Source organism: Copadichromis virginalis, linkage group LG16 (assembly GCF_057382275.1).
Source record: "Copadichromis virginalis isolate Kocher_CV1m ecotype Utaka linkage group LG16, C_Virginalis_male_GT1.1, whole genome shotgun sequence".
In the NCBI taxonomy this organism is placed as follows: domain Eukaryota; kingdom Metazoa; phylum Chordata; class Actinopteri; order Cichliformes; family Cichlidae; genus Copadichromis; species Copadichromis virginalis.
In genome coordinates this window covers 8,509,794-8,536,715 of record NC_140633.1, presented here as the reverse complement: position 1 = coordinate 8,536,715, position 26,922 = coordinate 8,509,794, and the positions used below count along the sequence as shown (strand labels likewise).

The 26,922-nt window shown below is 43.6% G+C and overlaps 1 protein-coding gene and 1 pseudogene across 1 annotated transcript in view; both read left to right on the top strand.

Moving 5' to 3' along the window:
* Positions 1-3,857: 3,857 nt before the first annotated feature.
* LOC146690205 (uncharacterized) lies at positions 3,858-5,593 on the top strand (annotated as a pseudogene).
* Positions 5,594-11,846: 6,253 nt separating this feature from the next.
* The window catches only part of klf7b (Kruppel like factor 7b), a 72,572-nt gene continuing 57,496 nt past the window's right edge, over positions 11,847-26,922 (top strand). Inside the window, exon 1 of the mRNA XM_085435125.1 lies at positions 11,847-11,955. Coding sequence (XP_085291251.1) covers positions 11,854-11,955 — 102 coding nt within the window. The 5' untranslated portion in view covers positions 11,847-11,853. The remainder of the gene's footprint in view (positions 11,956-26,922) is intronic.

The following is a 26,922-nucleotide window of genomic DNA, read 5'->3' as shown; positions in this document are numbered from 1 at the left end:
ACGGCAGTTTTTCAACCTGATGTCGTATCCCTGAAACTGCAGCCATTAAAATTGTGTCATTTCTGCTTCCACTGGCCTGCTTCCCCCACTGATACTGTATTGTGCATGTTCACCTTTGCATAATCAGAGAAACTGCATTTTGTTTTATTAATTATTATAAATTAGAGATAAAAAAAATTTGGTTTATTCGTTAACAAAATACAGCAAAGTGCATAAAAACACTTCTTCCACAGTGAGTTTCTGTCCTGTCTCCCTCCCTCCCTCCCCCTCCCCTCACCCACAACCAGTCGCATCAGGTGGCTGCCTCTCCCTGACAAATTTCTACCTGTTAAAGGGGAGTTTTTCCTTCCCACTGTTGCCATGTGCTTACCCATAGGGGGTCGTCTGCTTGTTGGGTTTATCCTGCAGTATAAAATGCCTTGAAGCAGCTGTTGTTGTCTAGGTTCTGCTACATGGCAGATAGGATATGGACACAGGACTTGGAAAACAGTAGGTAAACTCAAAAAGCAGCTTTAATGACGAGTACTTTCAAACAATACAAATCAAAAGCACAGCTGGAGTAAGGGATCCAAAACTAGGAAACGTAGGGGAAGCACAGAACAAAGGACCACACAGCCCAGACGGATGGTGTGACAATGAACAGATATAAACACACCAGATAACGAGGGAAATGGGGAACAGGTGAAAACATGGCTCAAGACAATTAACCTAATGAGCCTGATGGGAAGTAAACATAGACACGAGACTTAGAAAACAACCACTGTCAAAATGAACCAGGAAGTAACAAATATGGAGTAAGAACACACAACACAATGCCAGTGTACACAAAAGGAAACACTGGTGAGAACTGGGAGCTCCAGCTAAAAACATGGCAATAAGTAACAAAACAGCTCAAAATCCTCACAAATTCTAATAAAAAAACAAAACCACAGAACTACAGAGACCCTGGGACCATGTCAGCTGTTGTGATCTGGCGCTATGTGAATAAGACTGAGTTAAACTGAATTCAAATAGAGACAAAACTTTACTTCCCTAGATTAATACATGAAAAATACACAAATTCCACGTTTCTGTCACATTTACTACATAACTTTGTCAAGAACTCTCTTAATTCTGCAGTCACATTCTGCATACTTCTTTTGCCTTTAATTTAGTGGCACCCAAAAGGAAATTTAGCACCACAATCTGTTTATCTTAGTCTGCCCAATTTATAATATTGACAGCAGTGGAAAGAAAAAAAATAAAGGATGCATTTTTAATAGATGATAGATCTGCTGGAAACTCTGGAGAAAATTCTCTCGGCATTTGATGAAAAAGATAATTATACACACACACATCCACTGCCCTAAGTTTGGTAAGTAGTTAAGAAAGATGAGTGAGTGGATAGATAACAAGAATACAAACATATGGAGTCATGTTTTTGAAGTAAAGAGTCATTTTTGGTTTCTTTTGCTGTTCACTAGCCTTCAGACCACCTTGCTGCTCACGGTTCACAGCTTGTGGTTTCACCCCAGGCTCTCTCTGGCGCACAGAAATGTTCTGCTTCTCGTGATGTTGGGTTCAGTGATCCAGCTGTGACTCTCACAGCAGAACATGGTGTCTGTGTCGCCTCCTTCTGCCAGAGTCAGACAGACAGGCGTGTTTGTGCTCTATTTGGTGTGTAGTCCACCTTGAATCGGGGAGTTTTTTGAGATGCACTCCCCTCTGCAGGGAGGAGGACTGTGTTTGTATCCCAGGAGAGAGAAGAGCACTGAGACCTCAGGCCCACCCCAGGGTTATACAAAAATCTGTTGCTCTAGTTTTTCATCCTTAACTTTTTCAGGCAGGCTCTGATTTTTCACAGCAGTCGATAGATTTCTATTAGCCGTTTCCCAACTTTGCCAAGATAAAATTATACGATAAGATTTGTTGAAAGAAGATAATTGTTGATCTTCTCATTTATTCGTTGGCAGTTTCTTGACTGGCATTACTTACAGAAAATTTACATACCTCCCATAGGGACCACCATTTAAGCTACTTTAGCCTGTAGTTGATGGAAGTCTGAAAGATACTTTGCAACCCACCTAGATCCTTTTTTCATGCTGAGCCTGACTTCATCAGTGTGATATCTGCTGTCATTCATGCCTGCTCTTTGACATATTTAGGTCTTGGTATTGGATTCCCTGTCTCTGTCTCTGGAATGGGGAGGACCAACAACAGATCTATACTGCTAAATATAAATAGCTGCTGGTGGAAATAACAATCCTCTTTTTACTATAGTGTGACTGAAATGACATCACAAATCCAGACAGATGGTATTGTATCATTTAAAAGGTAAGATACTGTACCGTAGTGTGGCTGATGTGGTCAACTACAGCAGCGGTCCCCAACCTTTTTTGCGCCACGGACCGGTTAATATTTTCACGGACCGGCCTTTAAGGTGTCGCGGATAAATACAACAAAATAAAACTAGTACCGGTTCCGAAAAAAAGAAGATTTATTCATAACACACGTGAAAAGACCCAGGAAAACTGAGTTAATGATACAAACGATAACAAAATAACGCTGAAAACCGATAAAAACCCTGAAAACCATACATTTCACACCTGAGCCTCAACTCTTCGGCCCGGTACCAAACGACTCACGGACCGGTACCGGTCCGAGGCCCGAGGGTTGGGGACCGCTGAACTACAGTATATGTTAGCTCTAAATTTTTCTTCTGTACCTTCCTAAATGGGCTTAGAATAGAGAAATGCTTTTCACTAATCCTGAGCATAAATGTCAGTGTAATTTTGGACATTAAGTGTTTTCTTTGAAATGTTGTTTCCAGGATGGAACGATTGTACACGATACATCTTTAATGACTTTATAAAACAAAACAAACAAGTTTGAATTTATTTTAGATTTTCTATCATTTACACAGGATCAACATTATTGTCAGGGTCCTGGGACTGGGCGACCCAGGATCCCTGGGCAGTCATGGACCTGTGTATTATTATTATGTATTTTTGGTGTCGTTTCCCCTTCTCTGTGCGTGTACATATGTGTGTTTCTCTGTGCTGTGTTAGTCTGTGTCCCACTCATATGTTTAGGCGAGGTATGGGTGTGTATGTCTGCGGGTGTGCCTGAAGGATGGAGCTCGGCCACCTGCAGGCCTGAGGGGTGTGGCCCTGCGGAGGCACTGGCCACACCCGAAGCCACACACCTGCCGCTGATCAGGGCTTGTCGGGGGAGCTACTTAGGAGAGTCTTGGAGCTCCCACCGACGCGGGATCATTGAGTTATCGTACCAAGTCAGTGTGTGTTAGCGTAGGTCTGTGCTGTGCGTATATGCCCGCCGAGGGTTAGTGTTGACGGCTGCGTCTCTGGTTTCCCTACAGGAGGAGGAGTGGTCCGGAGAGGCAGCACGCACGGGGGTGCGGAAACACAACAGCGGGGAGCACGAGCACAGATATCGGAGGGAAGCACGCACACGGGGTTCGAGGGAGCAACGGGGAGTTATTGTATTTACAGCCTTTTCACTGTAAATAAAGAGCACTGTTTGCATCGCAGAGTCTGCGTTTTGGGTCCTCCTTTCCCCACATCCCCACGGTCTGCCAGCCAGACCGTGACAGAATGATCCCGCCAACCACCATGGACCCAGCAAACTCAGGAGTTGCCACGGAGGAGAGATCGCTCACGCAGCTATGGGATTACTGCCGGAGCGTAATCCAGGCTGTAGACCCACACAAGAGACATATACAGGTAGTGTTCTTTGACAATTATCTCTCATCCACTACCTTCACCACGAACATTCTGGACATTAACAAACTTAGGCACCTGGTCGCTAGTTTAAGGGAGAGCTCGAGTTTTGAACTATTTGGCTTGGGTGGTCCGAGCATGGACAGTTCGGCTGCTCTCCTAGAGACTCTAGCCGCTTGGCTTTTCACGCGTCGGCGGAGGGCTTTCCCGTTGATGCTCGCGGCACAATCGTTTGATCCGCCGTTACGGAAGGCATGCCGCACTCTCTACCATCATCCCGTTACGCCTCAACCCACTCCTGCGGTTTCAGCCCGGTCAGCTGGCAACGGACCAACAGCGCTCATCACCGCAGTGAGTAAACCCGACTCATTTGTTTCTATTAATCCTGTCATTGAAAATCAAAACACAGATGAACAGCAGAGGACTGTTTCCGTACACCCGGCCCCGCCTTCATGGAGGAGAAGGCGTCCTCGCAAGCAGCGTTCAGTCACCTCTACACTCACTCCTGTGCTGGTCGAAGGCTCAGGACCAGCGGCTCTGGACGCCACAGTGAGTAAAATGGACTCTGCCGGTGTCGTAAATTCCCTTCCTGTGAACATGGACATAGAGACTATAGCCACTACGGCAATTAACAATGGAGAGACTGTAAGAGGTGTAACTGAACTCCCAGTGGGGATTTTTGGACCACCGACGGACGAAGGTGGCCTGAGTGCTAATACTGGGGCAGAATTTTGCATAGACAGCCCTGAGGTAGTTAGCTCAGAGTCGGTGGGGTCAGAAACTGTTTGCTTTACCTCCAAAAACTCAGAAGATGTTCACTCTGAGACTGTGAGCTGGGAGCTAGGGAGTTCACAGCATACAGACCCAGATGACTTTTTGGCTCAGTCTGGCCATATGGAGACAGAGGTTCTCCCCAGGGCTTCCCCAGAGGCCGAACTGGAGGCCTCAGTTGCCTCTGGACCCCTGGAATTTGTTGAGCCAGCTGTAACATTCTCATCCTCTCCACCCTTCATAATAGCCATATCACCCTCAACTCAGTCCGCTGCCCAGCTAGTAACGGAGTCTGCTGCCCAGCTGGTGACTGAGTCTTCAGTCCGGTCAGCCTCTCACCTTCATCCTCAGTTGGAGGTCGATATGCCTGCTGGACCACCTCTGCCATCATTTCACCCGTCTGTCCCTGCATCGCTGTCCAGTCCACCGGGAGCAGCTGCCGCACCATCATCACCTTCTCCCTCTGCAGCTACTTCTCCACCAGAGTCCCATCAGACTGCAGCGACCGCAGCACTCTCGGCTTCGCCATCTGCATCACCTACTCTACCTTCACCTTCCCCACCTGCAGACACCGCATCACCATCTTCACCTCCAGATCGACCGTCAGTAGCTGTAGCGCAGCCGGAGGTGCTCAGGGTGCTCGGAGAGCGGGAGGAGCCCGCACCGCCAGCTGTGGAGCCCTGCGAGCCGGAGCAGGAGCCCGGCGAGCCGGAGGAGCGGCTCAGCGTGGCGGAGCAGGAGCCCAGCGAGCGGGAGGAGCTCGATCTGCCGGAGCCGGAGCTCAGCGGGCGGGAGCAGCTCAGCGGGCGGGAGCAGCTCAGCGAGCAGGAGCAGCTCAGCGAGCAGGAGCAGCTCAGCGAACCACCAGCAGAGGAGCTCGGCGAGCGGAAGGAACAACCGGCGCTGCCAGCCGAGGAGGAGCTCGGCGAGCCGAGGGAGCTCTCGCTGCCAGCAGCCGAGGAGGGGCTCTCGCTGCCAGCAGCCGAGGAGGGGCCCGCTCAGCCGGAGCCGGAGGTCAGCGAACCGGAGGGACCTCCACGTCTGGCGCGGCCTCCACGCCATCCACTTCCTCTGCATCCACGTCAGCGACCAGCGCGTCATGAACCGTGGGCCACACCTCGCTGTTGCTCACCGGAGGAGCAGCGCCGCCACCGGACCCGTGGCAGGCCGCCTGGGGAGCAGCGCCGCCGCCGTCGGACCCGGGCAGGCCGCCGGAGGAGCCGCAGTGCCGCCGCCACTGGAGCAGTGGCAGGCCCCCAGAACCGTTTTTCTGCTGTTGCCGGACCCGTGGCTGCCCGCCGGAGCTGCAATGTCGCCACCATTGGACTCGAGGTAGGCCCCCTGAACTCTTTTGTTATGTTGATGGGCCGCCTGAGACTGTTTTGTGGCATTTTTTCTTTTTGTTGCTCCGCTGCGGGATGCGCGGTCGGACTCTGGGACTGTGACCTTGGGGGGGTTGTTTTCTTTGGGGGTTTTTGCTTGTTTTGGTTCTGCCCTCCGTCCTGGACCTCCCGCCGCCCGCCCTGGGTTGGTTGTGCTGTTTTTGGTTTGTGTTTTTGGGTCCCCTTAGAGGGGGGGTACTGTCAGGGTCCTGGGACTGGGCGACCCAGGATCCCTGGGCAGTCATGGACCTGTGTATTATTATTATGTATTTTTGGTGTCGTTTCCCCTTCTCTGTGCGTGTACATATGTGTGTTTCTCTGTGCTGTGTTAGTCTGTGTCCCACTCATATGTTTAGGCGAGGTATGGGTGTGTATGTCTGCGGGTGTGCCTGAAGGATGGAGCTCGGCCACCTGCAGGCCTGAGGGGTGTGGCCCTGCGGAGGCACTGGCCACACCCGAAGCCACACACCTGCCGCTGATCAGGACTCGTCGGGGGAGCTACTTAGGAGAGTCTTGGAGCTCCCACCGACGCGGGATCATTGAGTTATCTTACCAAGTCAGTGTGTGTTAGCGTAGGTCTGTGCTGTGCGTATATGCCCACCGAGGGTTAGTGTTGACGGCTGCGTCTCTGGTTTCCCTACAGGAGGAGGAGTGGTCTGGAGAGGCAGCACGCACGGGGGTGCGGAAACACAACAGCGGGGAGCACGAGCACAGATATCGGAGGGAAGCACGCAAACGGGGTTCGAGGGAGCAACGGGGAGTTATTGTATTTACAGCCTTTTCACTGTAAATAAAGAGCACTGTTTGCATCGCAGAGTCTGCGTTTTGGGTCCTCCTTTCCCCACATCCCCACGGTCTGCCAGCCAGACCGTGACAATTATACATGCAGGCTCTAATGTAACACCTCCACTAATATTTGGTTCGATGCTAGTTTGAGGTGATGTTGAAGTATTTGGAGGGAGCCTTCTTTATTATCCTATTTGCTTTGAGCAGTGGTCCAGTTCTGCTGGTAGCAGAACAGCCCCAGAACGTGATGCTGCCACCACCATGCTTGGCAGCTGTTCTCGACAGTGACAAGGATTTGACAGGGTCCTTACGTTTGACACCCTTACCTTTATCCTTCCAAAGATACTTCTTCTCAATGTGGCCAATCTTTGTCTGACAATAAAACTTTTCTGGAAAGTATTGATTTTGAAGCAGAGTCTTCTTTCTTGGGCTGTGCTCTCTTCATTCATGGTGACATAAATGGTAAATGGACTGATTCTTGCATTTTTCTACTCTACCTGAGCACCCAAAGCACTTTGAACAACATGCCCCTTCACCCATTCACACCTATTCATACAGGCACTGTTTTTAAATGTGTAACTGCTTTCTATCAAACATTCTCACACATTTATACTCCTATGAATGCATTGCAGAGCAACCTGGGCTACAGCCACCCTATACAAATATAAAACTTACTTTTACAGTGGTGAATGATGGTGGTGTTCCAGCAGTTTCCAATTGATGGCAGGCTTGAGGCTTGGTGGTTTCTGGATTGTGCCTGAGCATCCTAACCAATTTCCTGTCACTTGAGTGTGACAGTTTGGGTTCTTCCAGACTCAAACTGTCAAGTATGTTGAACTAATGATCATAGAGTTGTTTAGAAACAGCTTCCAGAGGCCTTCCTAACTTGTGTAAATCTACAGTTCTTTTTCTTAGATCTTTCTTAGACTTTCCTTTTTTTTTTTTGCAGCTTATAGATTTCACTATGCAAAGTAAACTACACTTTGGCCCTCTCACCACAGTGTTAGACATGTAAATATACCTTCTGAAAGCATGGGGCTTTATGCCAGCCAGCAGTAGACTCTTGGATGACTGATGAAATGTCAATAAAGAAAATTAAAAGGTTCTTGTTGCCTCAGTGCAGATCGTGCAGCAGGCACCAATCAAAACCCTGGATCAAATTTTTACCTTCTTCCCCGACATCTTGATTATTTCTGCTTCTTCTTTTTTACAGATGCACTCTGAGTTTTCAGAGCTTACCTGACAGCGGTGGTGTGTGTGAGCACAAAAGTTGATTTGCACCATTGTGACATTAGTGCAGGTACCAGTCTACTGAATTTACAACTACAAAGTGTTCAGCGCGTGTCCTGCCTCCTGCACGCTCTACCCAGATGGCACTGTAGCCTAAACCAAAAAGAATCCTCCCAGTAGTGAGAAGTTGAATGACAGGAAAAGTCCTTTCCTGTGCGATACATTTTAGAACAAGAAACTTTGGACAATGACGGTTCTCCTGACATTTACCAGTGAAAACACAAGTAACTGCCAGCATGGAGGCTTTTCTGAGTTTCTAAAGGTATAAAATGAATATGAGTGAACATAAATGTCTAATGCAAAACCTTAAAATGTTTCATTTTTTTTACACTTACTTAGCAATAGAAGGTTCATTTCCTCTGATAGTTTTGTAGTTCTGTATTTTTTAATCATTTAAGTCTGGTAAGGATTATAAATGTCATCCTTGAAAGCATGAAATTCCAGTTCAGTGAAACAATCCTTTTTTTCTCCTTCCCCTCTCATTGCAACATTTTTTCCAAAACAACACAACACAATAATAAGATTACAACACTGAGTGTGTGAGGATCTAGGAAGCAATGCCCAGATCCTGTGTAGCCGTGTGTAGGCAAAAATGCAGCCCACACACACACACGCGCACACACACACACACACTTTCTCTCTGTTTTTCCCTTTGTTTTCTCCTCTTATGGAGCTTGGTAATTTTAGCAAGAATCTGAAAACATGTAACCACTTAGATTCATCTCACCACTAAATGAAAAAAAATCTCTTTTTTCTTTTCTTTTCATTTTTTATTCTTATCATTTTCCATTTCTTTTATTTTCCTGTTTTCTGTTGTTCTCCATCTTTTTTACAACAACAGAAGAAGAAAGCAAAGTACAGCTGTAACTTTAATGGTAACAGTACAGGCAGCAGATGGGGTGAAAGGAGCATTGAGTGGAAGTTATTCAAAGTAAACATGATAATGATTCTTTTATTCTGTTGTTTAATTGTATGCAAATCTTCTGAGGGCATCTTATAGAGGGTCAGTAGAATATTGATCCATACTCCTCCACCCCCAGACCCCTGCTCTCTGACTCCTGCTCCTTCCTCTTTCCTCTCTTCCTTCAGTGGCAGACAGAGCTGTGAAAATCAATGGGGAAAGTGTCCTGAAACAGCTGATCTAGAAGCCATCTGGCCCTCATATTCCTCCGAGACGAGCCGCAGGTCTCCAGAGATGAGACACGCGGAGAAGAAGCGGGGACAGAGCAAGAAGACGCACAAGCGCACAAGGCAAGTGTTAACTGGACGCCACGTAAATCCTCACTATGTGGCTGTTACATAAGAGAACAGGTGGAAGCAATCTAAGCTTATTTCAGGAACATTTGATCTGGCCCTTCACTCATTTAGCTGTGGGATGAGCATGAAATCGATTTAGTGGAAAATAACCTGCTCTACTGGGATTTTGATTTTGCACTATTCTGTCCTACCACGACTTAGATGAACACGTTCAAGTAATTCTGCATGATGTTCTTGTTTCAGCACACTGCCTGTCAGTTTCAGATCATTCATGACTCCTTCTTTATCATAGCCAATCTTTCCATCCATGTGTCAAATTTCTGAACTTTAGTGACCTCAGCGTTATTTATTAAGGCTGATTATCAATCTGTCACATTTACATGCAGTCAGGGGGGCAAGGGGGGGCAAAAGGGGAGCGGGGGGGGGGGGGGGGCAACTGCCCCTCCAGTAAAGCCCCCTCTTTACAAGTTAAAATACTTGTGAAAACGAATTGTTTATTTGTTATAAAAGTGTTTTTGTGGATATTTTATTTTGCCTCCATTTACATATGGAGAGATTTTTACATACTTCTCTGAAGTGGTATATGCCACCCTCCCTAGACATCTTGGCCCTCCTTTACACCAAATTTTCTAGATCCGCCACTGCCAGCAGTTACTCTCATTTGTCACAGTAGCTAGAGAAGAAGGAAAGTGGGAGAGAAGCAGAGGAACTGACGGGAGGTAAGTGATGGAAAAACAAAGAAAGAAATTAAGCAGAGAAGAGAGGAAGGATGTGACAAAAGATCCAATCATCCTGTGAGAAAAACTGCCCACAGAGGTTTTATAAAACGGTGCTCCCCATCAAACACTTTCAGAGCGTGGAAGTTATTTCTGCCATCTGATCCTTTAAAAGCCTATAACAAGTCAAGCGGATCCCGTCTGTCGGATCCTGAAGCCTGAAGACAGACAGTTACTTCAGTTTTCAATAGTAATAAAAAAAAAAAAGTTAGTCGTATCAAATAGATCACAATGAACATTAGACACAGAAACAGTAAAAAGCTATTTATATTTGATTATGTTTTTTTTTCTCTCTAAGCCCTAATATTAACAAAATGATGCTTTCAGAGCCTTCACGGCTCATTTTTATGAATATTACGTTTATTTTAAATAAGTCTCTATTTTATTTATCAAATTTGGTTTGATTTCTCTAAATCTATCTCCACAGGGTACTGCTTGCTCCAGCATATTGTTTCAGAAGTTATTTACATATAATTTGCACTATTCAGACCCAACTAGAACAATTTGGTGGAGGAGTGGCCTCAGGTTCACCTGAAGCCAATCAGAATACTGCATACTGAATAATATTTAAAGCAAGCAATGGCTGCAGCTGGGTGAAGAGGTTTGCATAATGGTTTTATGGAGTCTCATCCAGTCTTATGTTCAGGACCTGATGTTGCACAGGTGAGACTTATAGAGGAGGTATGGATGCACCACGTGCTTCAAAAGCTGCATATTCTCCTGTAATCACTCAATCAAGAAAATATCTTAGGAAGGGAAACTGAACTGTAGAGTGCAGGCAAATTTATTTTTGAAGAAGTGGGTGTTAAACTGTGAAGGTTATATTTATTGTGTGAAAAAAAGTGTAAAATGTAGCTTTATTTTAACTAAAAAAACAACAACATGTAAACTGATCAGGTGGGTGGATGGCGCTGAGCTCTCCCCTCTGCATCAGTGCTCTCTGTGTAGACGTCGCCACGTGAAAACCACATGGAAGCTTCTCTGCGGTGAAGCTGTAACACCACCAAAGAAAAGAACAAACACACACATTTTTATTTTCACACCTCATCCCATTGCTCATGCTACTTCCACTTCTTTCTGCAGTTTCATAGGGCGGCTTACATTATTTTGTCACTGTTTCCTCGCAGCGGCGGTGGCTTCTCTCGTTTCTCTCCTCGCTGCTTGTGCAGTCTGTAATAACTGAGAGTGGAATGCTGGCGCTTTTATATAGGCCTCTAAAAATAACTCACCCCTCACTTCCATCTACAGCCGGAATGACAGCCCGCTCCAGCCAATAGCGACTCTGAATCCCCTGAACGCTCCGCCCCTCTCACTCTTTCTCCTCGCCTCCTTAATTGGACGCCAGTGACATCATCAACCCTATTTACCTTATAAGGTCACGCATGAAATTGACTGACAGGTGGCTCCTCCTCTGCTCCCCTCCCCTCTCGCACCGGTCGCTTGGAATTGCAGCGGGGTCCAGTCTGCTGCTGGAGGAGCAAACCTGGCAACCTGGCAGCTTGTACTGAGACCGATTGGCAATCTGGCAATGCGGAAATAGATCTGGCACCCCCCAAGCCAGGACTGAGGAGAGAGGCGTGACAGAGCGAGCGGAGAGGAGACGGGATAGCACTGACAGAGATCAAATTATCAACTCTTCTTTCCCTCTCAGCTTTTTGTTTTTCTTTTTTTCATCAAAGTGTTCAGGTGCGCTCATCCGCACCAGATTTGGGCTTTTTTTTACATTTTTGTTTTGTTTTTGGGGGTTTTTGTTTTCTAAAATTTGTTTCTTTAATCTGTCAAGTGTGAGGAGAAGAACGAAGAAGTGCGTTTCTATCGTTTGGATTCTGGACTTCTTTACTGACTTCTTCTTTTTTTTCTTTTTTTTCGAGCATGGATGTGTTGGCGAATTACAGTATTTTCCAGGAACTCCAACTCGTCCACGACACTGGTTATTTCTCTGCGATGCCTTCCCTGGAGGAGAACTGGCAGCAGGTCAGAGACGATGCGTTTTTCTCGTCTTTTCCGGGAAACTGACGGGCTTAGAAACTGGGATGCGTGCGCTGGGTTGCTGTTTTCCGCGTGTGCCTGTAGTGTTTTGCACCAGCGGAGCGCTCATGAGCGCCAGCGAAAGCCCCGTGTAGTTGCGTCTTTTTTTCTCTGCCCACATGGAGCACGGCGAGGTTCGCTGACAGGAGAAAACACGCACACGCATGGAAAACAGGCGCGGGTGGGGGGAATAAGCACGGAGCTTTACGCACTAATAGCAGTATCCCCCCAAAAATGCGTAAAAACCCTCTAGTCATACCAATGATCCCTTTCATTCCCTTTAACCACACTTTCGGCTTCATTAAAGCATCTTATTAACCATTTAAAAGCAGAAGCATGACGCTATCGCTCCGTGAAATCCACCGCTATGATTTTGAACTTAAATGGCTTAAATGTGAGAAACATGTGGCCACATCCAGGGTATGCATAGTGCCAACGTTTGAATGCTGTGGATGAAACTCTGAAAGTGAAAAATGCCGCTTCCGTCTAATTTTGCTTGTAGTTTTGGTGATGATAGTTTTTTTCCACGAGGCAGAGAGAAAGGGATCGGCGTTCAGTTTGTCAGATGAAAAGCAGATGAGGATGCTTTTAAAGTTACTCCAGTGTTGTTTTTAACGCTAGACTGAAAAGTCTGAGCGCTCTTATGTAGTTTTAAAATTAACCTTTTTTTGGTAACTTTACTGGGAAACCTTGATTGATCTGCGCTGTTGTAGACTGTGTAGAATGTAACTGACAGGGTCAGACGCGAAGTGAAGGTGAAAGTGAAATTTGTGTCTTTGCAGTCTGAGCCCATGATGGAACATTTAAGTGTCTGAATCCGAGAGCGTGATGCCGATGCTGATGTGATCGATAGATCAGATATGTTTGGACTAACACGCACACACACACACACTGGAGGAGAGAGAGGGGAGCTGTGGAAAATGGACACATGCTTAATAGCAAGTGACTTGATCTTAAATAATATATCCACATCTGCCACTGTTTGTTTGCAGATAATCCTGTTGAATTATACATTAAGCACGTCACCCTCTATAGAACATACAGTGGACCCTTCATGCGAGCCCGCAGACTATTTTATAACATTTTTATTCAAATGTAAAATCTTCATTTTAATGGCATGAATCAGATAAAGCGCGATTTTCTCTGTACGTACAGCCACGCGAGTTTTGTGGTCTGTGGGTCCAGATGTACCACATCTTTCATTTTTTCTGTTTCACACACAGAGGCGATGTTTAAAAGGCTAAGCAACACAATATATCGTATGGGTCATGTTTTATGATTTGCTAACCAATCACAGGGTGATATTTTCACTTAAGTTTTCCCTGCTTGAACTTGAGAAATGGAAATATCTGTTAATTGGAATCCGCCTTACAGCCTCTTGTAAGTGTGTGGGTGCCTTTATATGAAATCTAATGTTCAGTAAATCAGTCCATCAAAAATCCCCCAGTGGACCCCTGCATGGCACAGTCCACTCCGACAATGCTGGATTGCTCTGTTTCATGTATTTGAGTAGTAGAACCATGATAATTCCCACGGTGCTGAATAAAGCCCAAACTGCGGTTCTCCTCTATGACTGTCTTACTGACACAAATTCACAATGTCTCATCCTATTTTTAGTGCAAACAGCACACACTTCCAGCCACAGTAACCTATTTTTTCTGTCTGTTATATGTTAATTGATTAAGAGTGTTGAGGAGGAAAACTAATTAGGACTAGTCTGGTGAGTTGGAGCAGTCTTTATTCCTGTTTGCTGTCCAGGACACCATGTCTTGGACACCTGAGTTATTGATTTTCTTGCAAATTTTTACTTGGAGATCTGGGGAAAAAATAAAAAATAAAGGTTAATACATACATAAAACACACACACACACACACACACACACACACACACACACACACACACACACACACACACACACACACACACAGCTACTCCACAGCAACAAAAGCAATACCATCTAGGTAAATAAAATAGTTGCCACACAAAAAGAGCTGATGCTGCCCTCTGCTGAGCAGTTTTACCCCCCCCCCCCCCCCCCCCCCCTCACTGTACTTCACACTGGGGTAAAATTTGTACTGGTTGTTGTTCTTTGCCATTGAAGTGTATGTGGTGTCTTCATACCAAAAATCATAGTTACATGTTCGTTCTTGTGTTACAAACTGAGCATTCAAAAGTCCTTAACTGTACGTGCAAAGTAATGCACACAGTAATCAGGTTAATTAGGGTAATCAAGAGATTTTTTTAAAGCTTTTCCAAGACAGAAGCGCTAACTTGATGCTAAATGCAACAGAAATGTAGTCATTCATTACTTAGCTTACAAGACGTGTAGAAGACTCAAAGCCTTTCGTAGGTCAGCCACTTCATATCTACAGTATTACTGAGCCAGTCTAAAGCAGGCTCTTCTAATTAACTCGCTCCTGTTATGGCTAGTTAGCTTTGAGCAACTTCCTGCCAATCAGCAGGACTGGTTAGTAATAACATGTAAATTAATCAGTAGGTTTTCTTTCTTTTTTTTGCAGTGATTGTTCCAAACATGCTTAGCCTAGCCTATCACCAATACTTAAGGCAAAGTTGCCTTCCAAGTTATCAAAGTTATAACATGTACTTTTAAATACTGAAGTCTCTTGTAGTTAATGAGCAAATAGCAAGCTACATAGCATAGGGCTACTTTTTGACGTACAAAGCAGTTGCTGTAGTTTTCTTAGTAGGGACATTTTAAATGAAAAGAAGGCTAACTTCAAGCTTTTCTTTGGGTGGAAGCTAGCAGTTTTCACCTGCTCACAGTGTTGGTGCTAAGCTATGCTAGCAACCTCCCTGACCTCTCTCTACACAGAACACACAGAAACAATTGCAAATACTATTTTATGCCTCCAGGTAAGACATTCAAACAGCATCCAAAATATTAAGAATTTATTTACTTACCCTGCGACTGTTTAGCCGTACAAACTCCCCAAGACAAGAACTAACAGACTTAAAAACTCCTTTGTCCCACACGCCATCAAACTGTTTAACTCCTCTCTGGAGGGGAGAGGGAGGGGAAACAGGAGGACAAAGGAGGGGGGAACAACTAAGCTGTAGTGCCTCTTCACCTCACTGTACAACACCTTGTGCAATACTTTTTGTAAATAGTCAACAGTGCAATAGACTCAATACTTGAAATGTGCAATTCACTTGTATTTTTATTTTTTATTCCTATTTATTCTATTTATCCCCTTTGTATATTTTATTTATATTTGTCTCTGTATTTATATATGTGTGTGTGTGTGTGTGTGTGTGTGTATATATATATATATATATATATATATATATATATATATATATATATAACAATTCTGTAACTGTAACTTCGGTCGTTGCTGTGCTTTTTGGAAGTCGAATTTCCCAGAGGAACCCACCCGAGGGATTAATAAAGTTCTATCTTATCTCTTATCTTATCTTAAACAGCTGAATGTGAGAGTTCATTTACATCAGAGGGAGCGTTTTTGATTGAAAACTCAGTTTTCATTGTGGAAAGTGCTGGGTGATTATGGATGGAAGGCCAAAGCTTTGAAAGAGGGAGGAAAAAAAATGTAAATGTGTTTTTGTCGAATTTATCTGCACAAGTGGCGACGCAGAGGGGAGAAAGACAAACATACACACACATAAACCAGGCACACCCACGTTTTTTTTTTCCTACTCTTGTTCCTTCTGTCTTCTTCTATCCCCTTATTCACTCCATCACACACACACACACACACACACTCACACACACACACGCTTGGCTGGCATGCACTAATGGAAAGCTGTGGTCTGGCAGGACTCATCCCGCCACTTTCGACAGTAATTGGCCGTTTGCTGTCAGATGGACGGAACAACACACACGCACAGACACACACTCAGGCAAACAACACACACAAGGAAGCAGATTTGTGGATGTCATTTATCTTTCCTGACTGTCCCTGTTCCTGGTCTTTGTTTCCTCATACAGGCCTCTTTTATCAGGCTCTTTGCATCATGGCTAAACATGTGGAAAACACACTCTCGCTCTCTCTCTCCTGCCTATCCGCCTTAGTGCCTCTGACAGTATTGAGCCCATGGTCTGTGTGTAATTGCTGCATCTTTGCAGGTTTGGGATGATGTGATGGGCTTTGGGGATTTGTGAGTGTGTGCCGAGTGGCTCAAGGATCAAATAGCAAATGCAGGCTCCCCAATTAGATGTAATCCATTTATTTCAAAGCAAGGCTACTCCAAAATCTGATGAATGAGGGGGAAAATGGACACAGTGAGAAAAGAGGGACGACGAAACTGAACCCTGGAGCAGACGTTTAGGTTTCATGTGGTTGCTGTAAATCTGCGTTTACAGTCTAATACGCTATGTCGACAATCTTTGCAGGTGTTGAGCCTATTCCAACGCCCAACGGTGCTTTTAACTGGCCGACTCGCACGGTCTCTTTCTCATCTCATCCCTTAGTTTACATGCTCTGTGTGGCCATAATTCCTTTCAGGCTGATTGATTTATTTGCTGTGGTACCATTACAGCACTATGCTGGCCCAGCAAGCTCAGTGTCACTGAGATACAGTGTCTCCATTAGGCCAGCCTACAACCCTGTATCCTTTTCAGGAATGCTGTCTGCCAGTGTTGTGCCTATGTGTGTGTAGATTTAACCATGAAACAGCTCTGGCCAATCAGTCGGTGCCTTTTCAGAATGAATCCTCAGAAATCTAATCTTTCATATTGCTTGCCTTAATATGAAATAATAAAATTCAGAAGCAGAGATTCAAATCATAAAATGTATTAGCACTACTCGTGAACATCAAAACTCACGCCAGTAATAATTGACCGACTCGGCTCAAAAACTTGTCTTTCTCCTCATCTTCTTGGTAACCTGTTAACCTACTGCATGGACCATTACATGAACCCCTTTTTCTGTCTATGTCTCTTTCTCACTCCCATTTTTGTCTCTCTGTGTCTGCCCGTGGCTTGGGGCAGGCCCGGGGAAGTTTGACAAGATAATGAATTGCCATGCATGCTGCAGTTTTTCACATTTCACAGCCCAGTAACTCTGTATGTGGCGGTGGAGGAAAGAATGGAGGGGACGGAGGGGCAGCGAGACACGGAGTGAGAGGAAAGGATGAGAGAGACACCAGAAGACAGATAAAGTGAATAAAGGCAGATGAAAGTTAGTCAGAGAGAAGAGAAGATGTTTGTCCATCGCCTTTCTGCTCTCATCTTCTTTTTGCCCGTGTCATTTCCTGGCATGTGTTAATGCAGACACACTCACACACACACACACACACACAGTTATGTAATTGTATGTGGAACACAGCTGCTTCCTCATGGTCGCAAAAAGAAGATGGGTGAGGAAAAAAAACAAAGGAATGAAGAGAAAAAGAAAGAGACAGCAGAACAGAGAAATGTAGCCGTGGCTTGTGTAATGCCTGATTCAAATGTCGGAAAATCAACTTTTTAAACAAAGCCACTTAAAACTGAATTGATAAGTTCTATTCAATTCAGTTTTATTTATAAAGCGACAAATGACAAGAACAGTCACCGCAAGATGCTTTATATTGTAAGATAAAGACTTTAGAATAATACAGATACATTGATGAGCCCCTATGAGTAAGCACTTGGTGACAGTGGGAAGGAAGAACTCCCGTTTAACAGGAAGAAGCCTCTAGCACAGGTTCAGGAAGAGACAGTCATCTCTAATAACCGGCTGGGGGAGTTAGAGGAGGGAGACACACTGGAAGAGTGCCAGAGATGAAGAATAAAAATTGTGATGTCTTGGTTTCAGCTTTTAATGCATAATATTAGTTAATGTTCTTTTATCCTTACAGTTCATCCCTTTCAGTTCTTTTTCTCTTTTTAGGCTATGCTTACTTATTAACACATCTTAACCGGACAGTGTTTTGCTGTTCATACAGCATCCATCCTTTAGTCTAGAGGGAAACAGATCAGACATTATGATCACGTGCCTAACATTGTGTTAGTCCCCCTTTTTGCTGCCAATTGCCGTAAACAGTTTATTTTGCGACACCACGAAACAAATGATAGCATAAAATGAAATGATAGACGTTTTTATATCGTCATCCGATATATATTGTTATATCGAACAGCCCTAGGTACATGGTCTGCAGAAATGCTTAGGTAGGTGGTACATATCAAAGTAACACCCACATGGATGGCAGGACCCAAGGGTTCCCAGCAGAATATTGCCCAAAGTATCACACTGCCTCTGCCTGCTTGCCTTCTTTCTATACTGTGTCCTGGTCCCAGGAAAGAAACACACTTGCTCTCGGCTTTCCATATGATGCAAAAGAAAACATGATTCATCAGATCACGCCGCCTTCTTTCATTGCTCCGTGGTCCAGTGTTGATGCTCAAGTGCCCAATGTTGGTGTTTTCAGTGGCCAGCTTGGGCATCATGACTGGTCTGTGACTATTCAACCCCATAAGCAACAAACTGTGATCCACTGTGTATTCTGATGCCTTTCTGTCAGAACCAGCATCACCTTTTTCGACAGCTTGAGCTACAGTAGCTCATCTATTGAATCGGTCGGTACAGCCTTCACTCCTCACGTGCACCAGTGAGCCTTGTGTCACCAGTAGGTCCAGGTGTACACTCTTCCAGTTCCAGTAGACCCGACCAGAATTCTTCTGTGATGGAAGATTGTGTTACTGGAAATTAAACCAAAAGCAGCTGTGTCTTCCACGATATATAAAACGCGATCGCTCCAGCTGAATTGTGTTAGTGCTTCTGTCAATTTTCATACATCTCTTACACTTCTTTTTTTGACACCTTTGCTGATATTGTAGCTGTCAGAAATATTTCACATCTGCAGCTACAACTTTTAGAAGCACCAGACTTCATCGTGTTAATGCGAGTGTTTCCATTCCTAACTGAAACTTGCCATGCTTAGACTGATTGGCAGAAGCCCTGTTTGTCTTCGTTTTTCATCCTGGCGATAGTCTAGGCTGACCTACTATTAGCCCTCTGCATGCTGGGTTGGACTACCCGGGAACTTTATGGTACAGCGGCTGTGTCTGTTTGCGTAGGTATTTGCCTATGCAGAAGAGTTGCTTGCAGTCCTCCAAAAAACCTACAGTGCGTAGCTCGGCATAGATGATGCTGTGCGTTTGGGTGAAGTGCTGATTGGGTGAAAAAGTGACACTTTTCAATGATTAAAATGAACCCCACTATGAAATTCTGACATATTCACAATTAGGAAGTAGTTGCAGATATTACAATCCAGTGACCGGCACAAATCAGAGAAGCATTTAAGGCTGTAACAGTAAACAGAGGCATTGAGACACAAGCACGCTGCTCCACTTCTTACAGTGTGGAAGCTGGTGCCAATTCTGCCTTCAATATGAGCCGCTCTAATCACTGCATTCATTCACTTTCTTTTTTATCGTGCTCCAAACACACACAGTTATTGTCTTTTCCTCATAATTTGAAATCACTCGAGTCAAACGCACACACACACACACACACACACACATAGGCACTTGCCCGGGAACCCATAATTCAGTAAGTGAATAAGGCATTCAGTCTACGGTGGCAGAGATTAGATAAGAAAGTGAGCAGTCAGACTGCCGCGGCAGGAAAGCAGAACAAATGAACTGCACTCGTGATGGAGAGAGCTTATACTGTGAAAGCCATAGCCCTGATCTTTCAAGATGAGTGGTTTTCTATGGAGGGCAACTCTCCAGCAGTATTCACCATGGAGCGCGATTACTACAGTTTACAAGGAGATTTACCCATTCATATCTTCATGCTTCAAGCACACAGTGGGAATGTGCTATTGTGTAGTGAATCATCCTATTATATGTCATGTGTTGCATATATATCGATTTCCCACTTGCTTTTTTGTGGTATTTTAGGATCGGTTCTTGTCTGCCGCACTACCTGCCTTCAGATCTGAAGAGCTATCGGTTTCGTGTGGCTCTGGTGGAGAGAGCACTGGAAGCAGTGGGAGAATGGGTGCTAAGATGCTACAAAACGCTCTGCAGCACTGAAGGTGCTAAGCCTGGGAACAGCCTGTGATTTATAACCATTTAAATTCTATATAATTGTGTTCTGTAGGACATCAGAACTAAAAAGAAACAAAAAAAAAAACCCAGAAGCTGTTTATTTAAATAGACCCCATCGAAATAACTGATGATGTTGTGTCTGGTTCCCATTGCCTTCTTTTAATTATAGCTTGATTTGACACCTGAAAAGTTTATGACTCCATCCTCAGTAACTGACAGCGCTGTTATCTTTCAATAAGCAGATTTTTACATTAGAAAAATATGTCAGTTTAATTGCAAAGCAGCTCTTTCTGTCAGATGTTTAAATGGATTACAGGATACAGTGTATCGCAATAATTACAGTAAGCAGGTCTGGTTTTTTTAGCTTTTAGAATGGAGTTTGTAGATAAATGCACTTGTATTCGGGACGTTATTGGAAAATAAAAAAACCCAGGCGTGTCTGATTTTATCCGCTTTTCTTAAGAGAAGTCCTCGTGGTGATCACAGGCTGAGCTCGGGTGAGACGCACTGTCATACGCACACACACACAGACACACACACACACACACACAGGTGTGTTGTATTGTGTATGTGTTTGTGTCTCCACATCCTGCTGAGCTAGTGTTTGCAGACCAATTGGCTCAGGGATAAAGACTTGTGACCTGGCATCCATCCAGGCCTCTTATTCTCTACTCAGCCATCTCTCTTTCTCTCTCTCTGCCCACCTCCCTCCTTTACTGCTCCCCCCGTTGTCTTCCAGACGCCTCTTTGTTTATGCACATTTTGAATTTGCACATTTAAAATGGAAGTGCGATGCTAGGAATTCGAGGAAATGCCTCACTTGCCTCGCTGGACCGAGGTGGAAAAGTTGATCAAGTTGTCATATAAAGGCAGACAGAAACCTATTTTTCCAAATAAACAATGACACTGTAGGGCCGGCTTCCTCTTCCCCCTTTGTTCTTCTGGGTTTTTTTTCTCATTTATTACTACAAAAGTGGAACATTGGTAGAAATCCCAAAAAGGGCAGCTAACAAAAACATGCCGTGTTTGGCCAGAAACATCTTTCGTGCACTGAAAGCAGCAGCACTGAAATGTCATGATGTTCCAGAAGTGCTGCTGCAGCTCTTTTATAATGTGATTTTCTGGGAGTCTCCCTTTTATTTTAGCCAATAAATGCACAAAATGTAAAATTTTACTTTTAACTGGATGGCACTATTTTCCAGATTTGTTAAGCTTTGCAAGCTTTTCATTTCTTTTTAGTTTCTAGCCTTTAGTTTGTACTTAACCATCAGCCACCTGGGTGCTCACATGCAGTGAGTGTGCGTTTGTGTTTGGGCAATGACATCATTCGTAGTGTGCAGAGGATGTTGACAGTGGCTGAGGAAATGAGTGTATGTGTGTGCTAGCTTGCCAAGGCCAACAGCTGGCAGTACACCATCCAGGAAGGACTTACACATGCATGCATCGCCATTGATTTCACAAAGATTTCATATAATAGAGTGAAGACCAAACTATGGCTTTTAAATGTGACAGTAGATTTTTTATTAAATTGTAACTCAGTCTGTTAGTTAAAAAAAACCTAACAATTCATGAAGTTATGCAAGAAAAGAATTCTCACTTTGGGCCCAAAATGTTCCAAATGTTGGGCAACGATAAGAAAATGAAATATCGCGATAGAATATGGGTAAAACGCGCATGCGCAGTGCCTTTGTTTTTATACGCACATGGCGGAAAAAGCATGACGACGATAGAGAATAAGAAGGGCAAAAGCGGATCGTTGAATGAAACAGATGAACCAGAACTGGTTTGTAAAAATGCTGCAACTTCAGTGGTGTGGAACTGGTTTAGCTTTCGTCTGTCAAATACACAACAAAGCACATTTTTGGTAGAGCGTGCTAGCGGGCCGTCGTTATTACCGTGTTGTTTGGAAAATACGGCACACTTAAAATCAATCCTTTGATTTTTCTGAAAGTCGACAGAGCCCCTTATAATCCCGTGTGCCTTATGTATGAATTCTGGTTGTGTTTACTGACCTCGAAACGAGTTTATGTACACGGCGCTCAGCAATCTGTCAAATGTTTTAGTACGACTTTGCTAAGCTATGAAACCGCACCGCTTGATGGATTGTCGGAGCATTACGGCTATCGTAGGCAGGAGCCTCGCGGAGTGATACGTACTGTGCTTCAACATAATATTACCGTATTGTGTGTGTATAACCTCTTTTTAAGTTTTGTGGATATTATACATGGTTATGCTGAGGATATGTCGGCCAGTTTCCACTGGAAATGCCTTTTGGTTAAACTGTCAGCAAGGAATTTGCATTTGCACTGTTAATTTTTATATAACTTTAATGCACATAAAAAACAGCTGCTTGTTTAAGTGAAAATACATTGATGGGTTTTTTTTTATTTCACTAATAAAGTTGTGGAGTTGTAAAGTATTTTGTCTAGTGTCAACTATATCGTCAGTTATATCGTTATCGCAAATTTTCAAATGTATATCATGATAAATATTTTTGGTCACATCGCCCTGCTCTAGATGAGACCAGCAACACTTGTCTGAACCATTGATACACGACAGGATGGATCCATTATTTCAAGTCTCGTCAGGTTTTGTCCAGTTTTTGTTTTTAAGTTTTTAAGAATCGTAACCTCAGTTTCTTGTTCTTAGCTAACAGGAGTGGCACCTGGTGTGGTCTTTTGATGCTATAGTCCATCTTCTTCAAAGTTTGACATGTTAAGTGTTGCTTGTAACAAGTTGCTATTTGAGTCGCTGTTGCCTTCCAAGCAGCTCGAAGAACTCTGGCATTGACAAGACGTTTTTACGCACTCTCAGTTACTCAAAAGATCATCAAAGATGGCCATTTGGCTCCAGCTTTGAGTATGTGTACTCCAGCAAGTTGAATTGTTTTATCTGACACTGAGGCATGAAACAGCTGGAACAATGGAGGAGCAATAACAGCAGAAGAAGAAGAAAGAAGAGTGTGCAGTCTTTTTATTTTACACAGAGACCACGAATTGCTGTTATTCCTATTGATTTTACTTCACTTCTCTGCACACCCCAAATCCCACCTACACCGGTGCATTGGTCTGACTACACATCAGTGTCTACTTATGGACCATATCAACACTTGTTTGCTTCTTTTCACAAGTGGACGGCTGCGATCCATGGCCATTTACACATTTGTCAGTCACGTGTCTTTAAGGTACCCAGCTGACCACTTATGTTCAAGGTCAAAGGGCACCATCCTCAGTTACTGTATGTGTCATATGTGTCATCAGTCAAGCTCTGAGACAGACTAGCAAAAAACTAAAAGTTTGAGAATAATGTACATGTGCAGGTTCATCCAGCTGTTGACATTTGAAGGAAAGTCCTTTGCAACAACCACCTTCGTTAAAGACAGATTATTCCCGACATCTTCTTGTTTGGGTTTCACCAGAACACATTAGAGTTCATCACATATCTCTTGAGTGATTGTGATAAACAACCATCCAACATTTGTTTGCTCCATATGAGGGTGGCTGGCAAAAATCACTAAAATAGTATATATGAATAGTAGAGCTGGGCGATATGAGATTTTTTCATATCACGATATGTTTTTTTCATTTCAGGCAATAACGATATCTATCACGATATAAGCCAAATAACTATATTTGTAAGATTTAAATGTGCCGTTGCTCACAAGTAAAATGTGAAATAATCAGCAGCTTGTTTTTATTTAAATATTTATTTCCCATAATAAGTTCAACAGGGTAGATGTACTTAAGGAACATGAGACTTTTTCAGATAAATAAAGGCAAATATTGCAAACTACACAAAAGGCAGACGCTAAAGCGTTTAAGTTTCAAAATAGAACAAACGAAACAGACTAAATTGTCAATTCCACTTAGAAACAAAATATTAATTCTAAAAATAAATCTTAGTTTGTTTTACAGAAGAACAGACAAAACTGACTAACTTTTGTCAATATCAAATAAACTGAGAACTAAAAGGAAATTCTCAATCTCTCCTTGTTGTATAGCTGAGCTTTTCAAACAGTTTTAACAGTTACTTTAGTGTGACAAAAGCCGAATGACGAATTAGCGCTTCCAGTCAGAGACTGAGGCTACGTCCACACGTACACGGGTATTTTTGAAAATGGAGATTTTCCGTTTTCGTTTTAAAAAATAATCCCGTCCACACATAAAGGCAGAAATGAAGGAAAACGCTGCTATAAACATGCCAAAGCAGCAGGTGGCGCTAGATTCCTAACCGTGCAGAAATGTTGGCCAATCAGAAGTCTAGAAGCCTCTGTGGGAAAAAGTAAACAAAGCTGCGGCATAGAAGCAGAACCGAGTCGTGTGTGTGGAGGGACAGTAACTGTGTGTATATGTAAGCATTTAAACACTGCAGAGAGTAGAATTAACAGTATTGTAGAAATCCATTTCACCGAAACAATAACGTGGCGCACAGTGTGACGCATGCACCAGTTTATTGTATTTCCAGACTTGCTTTCGGCACAATTTACAGTGCACGCTACTCTGTTTTTTGTCAGACTTGAAATAGCCGAAATACCTTCACACTACGGAACTTCTATGGCTCTTCTGTTCGACAGTCTCTTCGGCATTGGAACCATCATCTGTTTTCTCTTCGGTCACGCTCGGTTGATTTTTCTAGTCGGCACACTCATTTCCTCCATTACCCGCTGGCTGCTTCCCAAACAAACACACGTGCGGCTTGGCACTTGTGCTGTACGTAACAAGTCACGCGACGTGACGCTGCGGCTGTGATTGGTTCGGCTCTGCACTACTTAGTTTGGATTGGCTGACCTTTTTTTTTTTTTTAATTTTTAATTTTATTTTAAGAGGACAAGAGCGGCGAGGTCTATCGCGATAGCTTAATTTCTCTATCGAGTAAAAGTTATATCGCGATACATATCGTTATCGTTCTATCGCCCAGCTCTAATGAATAGCACATTTATAGCAGGGCAACCTTTAGTCCAGATTAACAACATATATTTGAACATAATCTGAATAGAACTGTGATTTTTTTTAAACTAAATATTGAATAATTAGCGAACCCCACTTAAACCCACTGTTACAATATGTATGTATGAGGTTTTTATTAAGGATTTCAGGCCATAATAAAGCATACCAGCACAACTCTGTGTGTGTGTGTGTGTGTGTGTGTGTGTGTGTGTGTGTGTGTGTGTGTGTGTGTGTGTGTGTGTGTGTGTGTGTGTGTAGGTATGACTGAGATGTCTGTGTTGAGGCTGAGACAGAGTTGAAGTGGGGACGGATCGTGCTGGGGTCTCAGTGCGCCTTTATGCATGCATGATTGGTGTGTGAGTGAGTGCGCAGAGCGGGACAGTAAATGGGTCAGATGCAGTGAGGGGGATGACCTTGGGAATTTGTCTTGTTTTTCTTCACGACTGTACTCTTTGTCTTGGGTTAGGGTTGGGGGTGTGGTGGGAGGTGAGACAACTCAGAAACAATAGATGCACCAGAGCCACGCAAAGCTGACTGAACTGTTTCCACAAAGCTGGAAACATGTCGACTGCGTAGAGCTGTGTGTTGTAGCATTGAGATTTCCTTTAACTTTGAGTACAGTGAAGAAGAGACACAGACCATCGTTTCACAAACTGAAGATGGGGTTTCTCATGTTGCCAGCAGTCTTGTTGTGCTGAAGTAAATCTAAACCCGGTCTCGTTCTCCCTCTACCTGCTTTGACTTTAAATTACAGCTAAATAAAACAAAATAAAGAAAACTGTGAGTACATGATTTCGATTTAATTTTAAAACAGCCGTTTTGGCTTTTTTTATTTCACATTTGCATCTTCTCAAAAACTACTGAACATGAACAAAAATCCAGACTAATCCATGTAAAATGTGTGAGTCATTAAGTTGATCTACGTTTTATTGTTACCATGTAATCATGTTTTGAATGATAATGTTTCAGTTTGGGACTAAAATATAACTGACTGGTTCATTTAGCAAAGCTTAATCATAGACTATCATAGATTGCATATAAATGATGGGCAAAGACTCGGTGATGTCAGCCCATTTGTTTGTGAACTTTGTGTATTATCAACAAATGCAAGCATGCTTGAGTAACAAGGCACATCCATAGACTGAATGGATGCATTGTCTGATCTGCTAATTTGTGCTAACGTATAAATAATGCTAGAAAAGCGAAAAATTTAATATTTGCACATATAACTCAAATTAGCAGCTTGCTAGCAACCAAAGCAATCAAAAGGAGGGTTGCTTTTTCATGCACCACTCTAAACCTCCAACCAGTTTCATGCTAGTAACTGCTAGCACACTCCACACTGAAGTTACCAAGGTGTTACAGACCAGTCTCCACGTCTGTGTCTTTAAGGCCTAAATCTCCACATACCAACCAATGTCAATTCAGCAAATATCAAAAGTAAATCTATTCATAATAGTGTTCAAACAACACCATTTTCAGTGTTTGTTAAAAATAGCAGGCGTTGAATCGGACCAGCTGTGCTGCTTTAAGTGGACAAATACTTTGTTGTCTGTTGTCTGGTGAAACACTGCAATGCTTGCTATAAGGGGATATGTGGGTCGCCTGCTATTTTAATCCACAATGTTGCCAGGAATACCTGGGGGAATAGACAAGTGCTGCAGTGTGTGTGAGTACATGTGTACCCAATCCATATACGGTATACATGTGCATGTAGGGGGCCAAGGACAGAGGAGAGACAGGCAGTTTATGTCTGAGAAAAGGTGTGGAATTAGAGGAAAGTCTCTTCATTTCTTCATTTTTAAAATGTGTCAAATAAGTTTACAGATGTTTTGATGATGTGCGTACATACTGGGAGAGTACCAGTGGTAAGGTTTTGGAAAATGAGCTTATTTTCACTGTTTTATGTTAATATAAGCTTTTCAGTTTGGGGCTGTTGGTCTGATTAATCA